This window comes from Cyrtonyx montezumae, unplaced genomic scaffold (assembly GCF_038088225.1).
Source record: "Cyrtonyx montezumae isolate F1298 unplaced genomic scaffold, pur_monq_1.0 scaffold_23, whole genome shotgun sequence".
Lineage (NCBI taxonomy): Eukaryota > Metazoa > Chordata > Aves > Galliformes > Odontophoridae > Cyrtonyx > Cyrtonyx montezumae.
This window is the reverse complement of record NW_027071970.1, coordinates 8,419,696-8,432,335: the sequence shown is the minus strand read 5'-3', so window position 1 is coordinate 8,432,335 and position 12,640 is coordinate 8,419,696. Positions and strand designations below refer to the sequence as shown.

The following is a 12,640-nucleotide window of genomic DNA, read 5'->3' as shown; positions in this document are numbered from 1 at the left end:
TATCTATTATCTTAGGAGAAAATAATTACAGCCAGAAGTGCATGGTTGGCATATTTTCAGATGCGAGAGGAACACAAAACTGTTTACACTATGGAAAATCTGGTAAATACACTTTTTGTTGTTAACTATTGCTGATGACAAGCAAATTAGATTTAGAGAAAGAGGGAGAAATTAATGAGCACTTTGGGATCAGAATCTTACCTAAAGTATGTATCCAAAAACCTAACAATATGGTGGGCAAGCTTCTCCACATGAGGCTCCAACATCTGAGTCCTTCCCCAGGAAGTACTCGCACACTAAATTCCATTTCTGCAGAATTAGTACCATACCTTCTACATACACTACTACATAAACAGAGGTACTCCAGCAGAATTCAACATGTCTAAAATGATTTATACCACACCAATTAAGGGTATGAACCTTTATACGTAGATATCAAAATTGGCACTACTACTGCAAAACTAAGGAACAGGTATAATTTCTGATGCATAAATAACAAGAACAGTCTAAGGATAATGTACTTTTTCCCTAGGGGGAAGAGTCAGAAGCAGCATGCAAAAGGATTTCAGCTTCAACATTTACGATAGCAGAAAAATTGAAACACTGATCAGTTTTGCTTTCAAAAAAGTACCCCTCTCATTCCAGATAGTCTCAGAATAAAAGGGCTGAATTTACAGTACACAAAAGCAGTTACGATGGTCAGAATTCTCTTACACATGAGAAAATAGCATCATTTTTTAGTTAAATAACATAATACTGTAAGAAAAATCCACCTGTGGTTTTCTTAATCAATCAGGTCATCCAGCTTACTAAGAAAACAATTTAGTGTAATTGATAATCACACAAAAAGCAAATACAGTTTACACATACAAACATACTATGGGAAATATATATTCTGTACTCAGTAAGTTCAACATTCTGCATATACTTTAATTGTTGCCTTTTGTGATGAATATTCTTATGTTGCGTTAAAGCAGAATTTCTGATAGTTATTTCTTGTTGTCTGGTGATTCCTTAATTACCCCAAATCTCCTTCTTACAAGTGTGCTTTAAAGTCAGAGGAAGAGATGGCACTGGCACTGAAAATAGGAAAAAATTCATCACACATGAAAAGCCTAAATTGTTCTGGGTGGATTTTTCCCCCTATATCCATATTTATACAATCAACTTATTGTCCGAATAGTACTTGCAATATAATGTCATATAAACATGGGAAAAGTCCCTAGATACAGAGCAAAAACTACAACTTCCACAATCACATGGAGGGAAACAGTCAACTAGATAAAAAACTAGATATCCAATAATGGAGAGGGTAAAAAAAGAAAATTCTAGCGATACACAGCACTGTTAATTTTAATTATCTGCAAAATCCATAACTGACTGAAGAAATACTTTGAAGGAAGAATGAAAATATGGAGGTAGTCCTAAGCTTTCTCTGCAGTTGCACGTACCTTAAGTGCATTGTGTGAAGTCAAACTGACTCGCCGTCTTCCTCCATCTTCCAGCTGCATTTCAGAATACAGCTCTTCCTCATCTTCCTCCATAATATCAGACAAATCAGAACCTCTGCTGCTCTCTGTATGGTAGTCTTCACCGTGGCAATAGTGAGGCTAATCAGCAGGGTGAGAAAGAAACATCTTTAATGCCTGAAGTTAAAATTCCTTGTACACCACTTAAGTGCTTTAGAGAATAAAAATTTTTGTCCTCTTATGCTCCCATTCAATTCAAGAAATCCAGTCTCAAACCCATAGGTGATCCAAAAAGATGCATTCAGAGCATCAAATCTAGCTTTACTCTTAATTGAATTCCCATAAAGAGGTCCTTCATGCATCACTAGACTTGCTGACCAAATTGTAAAAGCCCTAGGATAATTCACATATCATCTGTTCTTCGCAGCTGTTCGTTACATCACATAAGATTTTAAAAGTGATCAGCACTTAATTATTGCAGAATGTTACCATTACTGTATATATATAGCTAGCTTATGGAATTTGAAGCTTTCATTCTATTAAACACTGTAGGAATAGACTGGCTACATTCTTAATGGCCTTTTAAAACTAGTTCAAATATTTCAAGTTCCCATTACATGTTAGATAAGGAGGAAGAAATGTGTCTTACTAACAAAGAACACTAAGAAATGTGGCCTTGTTTTATTTCCTGCTTAGCCAGAACATTACATGCAACAAAGCAGATCATAAACTAAATATATTCATTGTATTTCCAGGATACATTTGAAAATGAAGCTAAATGTCTGCAGTAAAATATCTCAAGAATCTAATAAATGATGAGTACTAGGATACCAGAAACTAATGACTTCCTTCCCATAGCAATGATCAGTTTCCATAGCTATATAACATGCTATACAAATACTGTATAGATTCATAGATACATTAGGTTGGAAAGGACCTACAAGATCATCTAGTCCAACCATCCTCCTATCACCATCCCTACCCACTGAACTACTAAATCAAATCTCTTAGCACCTCATCTAAATGCTTCTTGTATATGTATATATATAGCTATATAACATCAATAAAACCCACCAATGAGGAAAAAAAACACTTAAATACAAGAGAAAATTTCTCTTAACCCTTTGAAGATAATGCTAGACCTACAACATTTGCAGGGTGTGGCCTTCAGTAGTACTTCTAGATGCCAAGTCCATCAGTGTTTTTGGGTGTTAGTATCATGGAAAAGTAAGTTGCTGCAGTTCACAATATTTTTAGATTCTTTCTGAAATTTGAAGATCAGACTACATTCTGCTCCACTGGCACAGTACTTGCCACGTGCACAGTATCCTGAAGATTATCAAATGACAGTACTACTGCAATAAATCCATGACTGGTTGGACCATCAGAGGAGCAAGCTGCCTCCACAGCTTATCTACGGTGGTTCTAACAACAGTAGTCTTGCTAAACAGCCATCCAATTACTTAAAGAAATCTTAATAGAAGCACTAGATTAATTAAACTATGAAATGTAACTAGGACATATTATATAAGCAAAAACTGTGCAATTCTGCCTAAGATCAGTCTGGATGGAAAAGGGCACACAAACTTCACATTCAGTAACTGAACTGTTATCACTAACTGGTGATCCGTGCTACCCTTCCTCCTGGGACATTTTAAACTGGGGAGTCTAAAACCTGTATTTCCTCCACCAAAACGTAATACACAAAACATGAAGGATCTCCATTAGTGGCCACACCTAATGCTCATCAAACATTTGAAGAAAAACCCTAACATTACTTGCATCTATCTGCAGGTGTGTTTTTTCACTCATCTAGAGGAATGGCAGGTATACTGATACAAAGCCTGAGACCTTTGACTGAAGATCAGAATACAGAATAGCACTTCTTGAAGAATGCAATAAAATTATCAAACTAATACTTCCTTATGGAGAAAACCACCACAGATTAAGTCTCTCCAATTTTCTGCAATTATTTCTTTACCAACAAACCATGTGGTAATAGTGATCTTCAATAAACAATGTAAACTTCAAATAGGTGTATCTCACTAAGCTATAAACGTTTAATAATCCTTTGCACTTAACACACTGCATCTGTTTTGCAAGATAAAATCTAACTGCTGTTCCTCAGAGTACATTTTTAGTGCATTAAAGCAATGAGGAATTCCTTCAGCCCCACAAAAAAATAAAAAATAAAAATCTAATTGTATCAGAGAAGGCTTGACACCAGATAGAACTCAAATCCAGTCTTGAGGATATACCTAGTAGAAAGAAAAGCCTCATCCTTCTAGGCTTCAAAGAATATTGCTAAAGGATTTAATTTAGTAGTTGGGTAGAGATAGTGATAGGAGGATGGTTGGACTAGATGATCTTATAGGTCCTTTCCAACCTTATGAACTTATGAACTTATGAATATAAATCTAAGGGATCCCAAACATTAAATATTCATATTAAAACTTTCTGTTTTGTAGAGCTCAGTAAAGCAGACGCATTTCAGAACAATGTTTGGATGGCCTAAAGTACTAAGTCCACTTGTAGCAGCTTTGTGTGCTCACAGTGGATGTACCCAAATTTGTTTAACAGTGTCAACTACGAAGAAATATCTATTTGTTAACAGAAAAGTTTCATCTTAGCCCCTTTAGAAACAGTATAAACAGTTTACACTGGGCCTTCTTAGTGTAGAAACAGAAAGTGTAATGCACCTGTAACAGGACATTAATCTGTTGCCACACAATTATACCAGCATGGTTACAATGATCAAGTTGCCCTGAAGATCTTGCTGAGCTTCACAAATTAGCTTGTTTCATATTAGATAACTGACACAATAAAAAGACCAAGCTACTTACTTGCTTTCCAAGTTCTGACCCTTTCAAGAAATCATCAACTGAAGCCCCCCTCCTTTTGACATTAGGAGAATCGTAGCCATCTTCCTCATCATCTGAGTTAGCATACTGTGCTGCATTGCTCCTTTCACTAAAAACACTCCTCCTCTCCATCTATCAAACCAACAAAAAATGGAAAATTGTAGAGATGACTTGATCTTGCAACCAATGCAGAAACAGCTAAAAGACATAACTCAAGAGCACAATATTTGAATATATAATATATCCATGGTTTAAAGCAATGTCAGTTTTCCTGACTGTAACCTTTTAGGAGAAGCTTCCTCCCCATTCTCCCCCAAGCCCTCCCAGAAGTAAGGCTCTGCATTTTCTGGAAACATTTCCAGTCTAGTTATGGAGCTTCTACTATTGGTCAACAGTTGATCAGTGCTTTGTACAGTTAAAAGCATATCTGTCAAAGACACAACAGAATTTTAGTATACAGATTCTTCTTGAAACACTGATCTTTAGGTCTGGGAATTTATTAGATGCTCAGTAAGGCAAAGAAAGTATCTTGGATGGCAAGTGCTAAAATGAATAAAGCAAGCCCTAAGAGCTTCAAGAAAACGTTTGTATTTACCCTATTGCTCTCAGCAACTCGTTGTGCAGCTTCTCTTGCCATGGCTTTTGCAACAGTATTTGGGACAGGTGTGCCTTGAGGTTGAGGGAGTATTCGGTTAGGCGATGGAGATCTTCTCCCCTGAAGTGAGCTGTGAAAGTTAGGGACAGGGGGCTCAAGTGTGTGCCCATGAACAGGGGATGCTGAACGAGTCTGCTCCCATGACTCATCTATTTTTAAATGTGGACCTAAATGTTCTTCTTTGGTTTCTGGGACTCCGGCACTTGCTAATGGCTTAGATTTGGGAGCAGTTCTGGGGTGAGGGGATGGAGGCACCAGTAGGTCAGGTGGAATGGCAGCAACAGAAGAGTCCACTGATTCTCCTTGTGCAGAGAGTGTACGAACGGTAATTTCTTTTGCTTCGAGATTTCTTAGTCTCATTACATCCACCAATGTGTTCTCTGCTGTTGGAAAGATCACCTCTGCCACCTGCATACACAAACAAGCAACTTACTAGCATGAAGATACATTACCCTCCCCTCAACCACGATGAAAAAGAGCCTTCAAAGTTTTAACATAGAGTGAAAGTCAGGGCTCCACAACAATTAGCACCAGTTGTCTTCATTCTTTTCAACTCATTCGTCCAAAATCTGGAATGTGTATAGAAAGGGAGCTTACCATCAAGTAGTGCAGACAAAAGAACAAATACTGCTAAAAAGCAAGAAAGCCTAGCATACATCGCACATTTATTGCTGCCTTTGCCTGTCAGCAGAAATTCACCTAACTCAAGACAGTACCTGCAACACTGGAACTCACCCGTTGACCTTTTGCATAAACACCATAGCCTGTGACATTGGCACCATGGGAGGTCCCTGTTGCTGTCAGGGCTGGTGGCTTCCAGGACACCTGTACGGTTGCTTGGGTGGACCCGGCCCGGACAGTAACATCTTGAGGTGGAGCTGGAGGACCTAAGACATGCAAGACTGGTCATCATTGAGCTTTAGATTGGAGTTTGTAGATCAACTGAGAATACCTGTGAGCTGGAAACTACAGATCTCAAAGCACTGATTTTTTCAAGACAAAGTATCCTTATTGCAGTTATAATAAAAACAGAAGCATACACTCAGCATGAACTGATCTTGGGCCTTATAGCCATTAACTAAGCTATATTTCTAAGATAGTTTGTAATTGCATCTTGCTCAGGACCAATTTTTATCCCTCCAGGCTGCAAAACTGCTACTTTGAACACAAATTTTAATAGACAAATGGGGGAATAAAGAACGCAGAATGACACTGTTAATGAAAAATGGCTACAACTGACAGCAAGTGACTTTTTAGAATGTATTTTTGCACTGAATGCTTGTAGCATTCACAGAAATGACTTCGAAACTTTTCTTCATGACCACCACCAGATCTGCAGGTTAGAAGCACACTGACAATAAGGTGAGCTGGATGTAAGGCAGAACTGGAATCTTTTCAATCAGCAGCATGTGGTGTAAAAACAACTGGACGCAATGTCTTTTATCAGCACTGAAGAAAAATAAACACCCACTAACCTTTCAAGGTATTTACCATACATCAGAGAAACAGTATGCCAAGTACATCCTTAATTAAAAGACATTATCAACCTACTATAGATAGCTCTACTTTGGACAGGAACCAAAGTAAAGCATTGTAGAGCTTATTAGTTCATGAATATTTCACGCATCCTGTTCTGTTAATTTAACAGTCAAACACTGGAAAGCATTTCATGATAAAACATTTCAGAAGCAGGTTTCAGCTGCAGCCATCTCTGGGTAAAAGCTGGAAGAACACAAACCTTAGTAGCTGAGAGTTTGCTTTTGCCAGTGAACAAAGCACCTCTAATTTCTGTTCATCTACTGAGACAGTAAGCTACAAACACTCCATGTGTATTCACTGCTACCAAACAGATCATTATTCAAGTGTAAATATCAAACAAGCCTCATCATCCAGATATGCTGGCAAACCAGTACACTTCAGTGGTTTGTTATCACAGCATTTCATCCTTCAGTACAGATGAAAATCCTTCAACAAAGATAGAAATAAAACTCTGGTTCAGGACATCACAGGCAGAACATGACATTTTTAACTTTAACATCCATTGAACCTACAGTGTTACTTTCAACTAGCAAGACCAAAGCACATAAAACTAACTTAACCCTCTTTTCTCCCGAAACAAGATTTTGATTCAGGAGTCAGTTTCATCTGCCCTATTTTGCTGGCAGTCTGCACTATTTATTCAGCAGAATTACAGAAGGCATCTGATCTAGTCCAGTATCTTGCCTCTGTCTGTGACATTCATCTGCTTTTGCAGAAGACACCTTTCTTCCATTCTCTCAAACAAACAAACAATCCCCAGAGAGTTTATTTCTACCTTTGAAGCCTGTAACAGAGATTGTTTTAATAAAATGCAACGCATCTCAAGAGAGAACTTCACTACTGCTTTAGCATGCTTCAGCAACTAGAGGGAGTTAAAGACTCTTAAAGTATTTGGCCTGAAATAATCTCACTCAAAAGGCCTTTCCCAAGTAACAAAGAAGTCTAACAAATTTAATTCACCACATAGGCAGTATCTCCTGCACAATATGTACAAAGTTTAAAATGCTCTCCTCTTAGCAGATCCTACAATAGTACTTCCTCTTATCCCACTGAAATGATTGAAAACAAAAGAGTAAATGCCTGAACTGAGTACATTTTTACTAAACCTATAAATCAACAAGAACAAAAGCAGCAGATATACAAGCTGAATTCCCCTTCTCAATTCAACCAACTGTCCTGCATGTGTTCTTACATGTAAGTCACGCAACCCAAGGAAGAGACCAGAAATAATTCCTGTGCCCTTGCTGGAATTGAATCCCAGCAGGGAGTCAGTCAACACACTGCACAGTAGATGTCATTGGAATTTCACTTGCCAGGAGTCACTTGCAGAGACATTCAGTGCTCTGAAAGTATGAAAATAAAGGAAATCTAATTGCCTTTGATTAGATAAATCTATAACAAGAGATGGTCATATTTTTTAGGTATTACCATGCACACCAAAATTATGACATTACCCTTTCAGTGTACTACGGAGTTTCAACTCCAAGATTATGTCACAGTTGTTAAATAGTGGGAGAAGACTCGTAATTTATCTACATCAGTAATGTAAAAGCAAGGTGGGGAAAAAAATCCCTGACTTTCCAAAACATGATCCATTTATTACCTTCACAAATTCATATTGTACCTGTGATCACAAGCACACAACAAAAACTCATTTGTAACACCCCTAAATCACTGTGATCCTCTGTGCTGTCTATACTGCTTTCTATTACAGGAAAGGACTGGGTCACCTCTGTAGAAAGTGCATTCAGTCACATAAATACCATGCTAGAAGTAGTAATTGTTTCTTTCTAGTGCTATCCACATGAATGAAAATAAATTACTACCAGAACTACTATAACCAGACCAATTAAAAACAATTTTAGACTATTCCGATAGAGCACATTCTAGCACATGGTTTGTAATGATGTTCTGCATGTCTTTCCCTAGCTTATCTCCCCAAAACGTACCCAGGAACAAGGAAGAGGGTGAAGCAGGAGAGGAATGAGTCATAGATACCGTTAAGCTCGTGAAAGTGACACTGATTACAGCATAAAGCTAAGGTTAGGTTAATTTATCTGGAATTTTCACAGAAACATAACTGGAGAGTTTGGGATAGGGAGAAAGATGCCAAACCTGCTGGCAACGTAGAAAATTCCACAAAGGCTTCTTTTTTTTCTCGTTGTTCTAGGGGAAGCTGCCAGGGCATCTGATGGGGCTTTGCCATGACCTTCACCTTGTAGGCCATATTGGGTTTCAAATTAAAAAAATGGTACTTGTAGCTAGCAGCTTTGACAATGTCAAATTCTTCTTCATTAAGAAAAATGACATGACTGTAATTACTGTTTGTAGGGAGCCAGGACAGCTCAGCAGAAATCTGGGTTATGTTGTCCACCTTCAGATTAGAGGGGGCTACGACGACGTCCTTCCCAACTAACAAAGTGCACTGCAGTTCATCTGAGTTACCCTTGTTTGTAATGCTCTGAATCGATATTCGGTATGTACAAGTAGAAATGTTAAGCTTTTCTATAAGAGCTTTTGTTCTGCTTCCCAAGGCTATGTTCATCCGTACTTCTTTGTCAACCAGAACATTATAGCTGTTAATGGTTCCCCATCCAGGTGGCACTACTGGTGGCTCCCAGCCCACAATGACACTTTTGGCTAGTTGTTTAATAAGGGTGATTTTTCTAGGATAAGGCACAATGTCTTCTCCAATTTCATCAATATTCACATCCAGAGTCCCTGCGCCGTTGCTGACTATGCTAGAATCTATGTGACTTGGTGGATTTATCTCCAGGATATCTCCTTCCAAAGTAGAACCCGAATGGTTGATGAAATTCTGATCTTGTTCACTGCTTAATGTGCTTGATAAACGGGTCTCATTGTCTTGAACAAAATCCACAAAATTTGAAGGGACGAGTCCTCTCTGTCCATCTAGAAGCTCCCCTGATGAGAAAGAAAAACGTCATTGAAGTCCCTGAGGAGCATACCTCTTGCATGTTATTTCCCTGCAATAAGTAGGTAAGAGAGGTGAAAACTGCATGTGAGCAGCATTTAGAGTTTGAGAAACTAAAGATTCAGTGTAGCAAAAACCCAGAACTTCCAGTAAGCTTTCTTGTCACTTTAAATCTACCAAGCAGGAAAAGATGGCAATATAAAATGTCTTATAATTAGCTATGCCTGCAAGGAGCTGCTTTGTTGGTACAGAAACTCTGTTAATTAACATAATGATGATAGGGCTAATTTTAGCAATTGATTTGATGAAGGAGAGCACAGGGAGTGTGTTTGACAGTTGAACTGATTTAAATCTGCATCAATTAGCATGAATATACAGATCCAAAAAACTACCTTCATAAAAGCCATCTTCATCCATATCTCCGTACACATAAAGGTACTTTCCTGCCGTAAGAGGGAGCTCTGCTTCTGGATTTTCATTTGGTCCATCAAAAGGGTTGTAGCTGCAAAGAAGTACAGGTGAAAAACACGCATGCATACTTACAACCTCCCACACAACTGAGTACTAATGTGCAAAAGGTGTATAGTTCTAAGGCTATATTAGATGGTAATTCAGTCTTTTTTGTGATCCTGGCCTAAATCTCCATTCTGAAAAGTGAATTAAGGGAAGTCTCTTCCAGCCCTCATCTTCTCTTTGTTCTATATGACAGTCTTTTACACAAGTTACTGAATTTCAAGAGAGAAATTCAGTACATACAAAAGTAGTAAACTCCAGCTAAAGGAAGATATTTGTAGACAAAACTTGTCATAAAGTGTTTAAATACATAATCATCCCTGAGTGGGAATAGCTGCAGCCTGTTAGTTCTCAACACTCAAAGAAAGCAGGGACATAGCTTGTTGATCCACCTTCCAAAACTTCACTGCTGAATAATGTTTTGGTTCCAGCTGATAATGCTTGTTACCTATAGCGGGCAATACAAAGATGGACTTTCCCAGAATATCTCTGCTTCGAGGTATTGGAATTCTGATCATTATCCATCTGTAGAGGAAAAAGAAAAAAAGACAAAAGGATTTCTAAAAATTTAATGCACTGTTCTATTGATAGATGCAAAAATTCTAAGTACTTGCAATTAAAAAAAAGAACTAATTAAAAAAATCTAATATGAATCAAAAGTGGTCTATTTTACAGAGAAAGGTTTAGAATATGAAACAATTGTAAGTCAAATTCCAGCACAATAAAGAAATTGAACGATTTCTTGGTATATTCTAAAGATTCAGATTATCTGAGACATTAATTTTCCTCAAAAGCTTGCAAAACTGACCCAAATGTAGACTGGCTCTGTCTTTACTTATTTTATGCTCTACTTCAAACGCTTCTAGAAAAAATGAACTTTTCCCATAACCTTGGGAGAACTTAAGGTAGAGATACTAGGATTAGCAGTGGAATAAAATAGTTGAATTGCCCAAAACTGGATTATAATTTTACAGTCTGGACAGAGTAAATATTGAAATACTTTCTGGCCTAAATGGGTCCCAGTATGGACCAGATGTGCAATAGAAAAATACTGAATCAAATCACTTTTCCTTCCTCCTAAGAGATGGGTTAGCTTGCTAGGAAAGTATGGTACACACCATCCTGCCAAGTGGACAACAATAGCTACGTCTGCTTTGGGGAAGTAGGCAACTTCTGAAGGGATTAAGCTCATAAATAATCCAATGCTTATTCCAGAAGATTGTTACTAAGAGCAGAGAAGTTGCAGAGTTTTGCAGAATATTGTTTTCTATGGTATTATATAAGACTTCACAGCATTTTGTCCTATTATTGGATTTTATTTTCTTAAAAGACTATTTCCTAGTGATTTTATTCATACACATCCTTCCATGCTTGATACCTTTAAAAAAGTGAAACAATTTCTGTTCGCTTGCATAACATAAGTATGCATCACATAATTACACTCAAGAATGCACACAATGAACAACCCTGCAAGAGGTCTTGACATTCTTGGTGAGAGATAACTCAAAAATAATAGAAAAATGGAATTAATTCAGACATGCACTTCTGTTTTTCGCTGTTATTTCTGCTTCTCTAAACTTCATTGCTAAGTTACCCTTTCTGATTTGCAGCATACATTTCATCTTGTTAAGGACACATACGTATTTACTTGTGGATATGCCTTAGATACATCCATGGAATTCCAAGACTGAAAATCTCAGTGAAATTCCCACTGGTCACATGCTCAATTTGTCCCAGAAAATAAGAATTTCCATGTCTTTTCTTTTCAAAAGTTGGTGGATGATCCTGTGTCTGTCTCTGCAGAAGAGAGATCCTGGCCCCATACCACATATTTCCAGCAACAAATTTAAGAAGACTCACGTCTGAATCAAATCTGCATCTTGGGGTACCAGATCTTGACTTTGACAGGAATGTAGGTTTGACAGACAATTGTTCTGGTTTGTCTCCAGATATCTGAAGGGGACGTATAAACTCCGAAATCACACAGCGACTTCCAGAAGGACTTTCATGACCTGGCAGTGAACAAAACACAGAAAGGAATAAATGAGCACTTTCAAAAGAAACAGTGGTAACGAATAACAGGAAGAGAGTTATTTTTCCCATATTTTGGAAATTATCATCCAAAAAAAACCTAAGGTGGATAGACTGAAGTCAATGAAAAGTAGCTAAGCCAACTGCTGCCTGCCTTTAGATAGATCATATTATTCAGCAATAAGTAGATAATACAGATATTAGGGTATTTTAATTTGAAAAAGTGAAGTTTTTCATAAAGAGAAGAATTCTACCTTTGCTCTGAGCATCTTGAGATCTTTAGAGAAATTATTGGATATGTTGTTGAACATGTCCAGGACAAAATAGCTATTTTTGTAACCCTTCTATTTTGATGATTCTGCTATACACTGGTAAGTAAAACTGAGTTGTGCACTTATTTTCTAACAGAGTGACTGAAAGACTAATCATCGAGTTGTCAGGGTATTCATTTTGAAATAAAGGGAAGGGGCTTGGCTTGTTGCAGGGCAGTAAATTCCAAGAATAGTGGCTTCGTATTTCTTAAGATCCAACTAACACCAATACTATAACAACAAAAAAATTATCACAGCAGCACCCCTCCAGTTTCTTTAAAAAATAATAATAATAATGTGCTTTTAAATAACGTAAAACTAACGAC

The 12,640-nt window shown here is 37.6% G+C and overlaps 1 protein-coding gene across 6 annotated transcripts in view; it reads right to left on the bottom strand.

Annotated features, from left to right (window-relative positions):
* Nucleotides 1–12,640, bottom strand: part of RIMBP2 (RIMS binding protein 2) — an 88,693-nt gene that overhangs the window by 20,134 nt on the left and 55,919 nt on the right. For all 6 annotated transcript variants that reach the window (XM_065739108.1, XM_065739110.1, XM_065739105.1 and 3 more), the window contains 8 exons: nt 11,833–11,984; nt 10,421–10,497; nt 9,852–9,961; nt 8,640–9,449; nt 5,721–5,872; nt 4,926–5,393; nt 4,313–4,462; nt 1,452–1,610 (listed from right to left, as the gene is read on the bottom strand). In XM_065739108.1, coding sequence (XP_065595180.1) covers nt 1,452–1,610; nt 4,313–4,462; nt 4,926–5,393; nt 5,721–5,872; nt 8,640–9,449; nt 9,852–9,961; nt 10,421–10,497; nt 11,833–11,984 — 2,078 coding nt within the window. The remainder of the gene's footprint in view (nt 1–1,451; nt 1,611–4,312; nt 4,463–4,925; nt 5,394–5,720; nt 5,873–8,639; nt 9,450–9,851; nt 9,962–10,420; nt 10,498–11,832; nt 11,985–12,640) is intronic.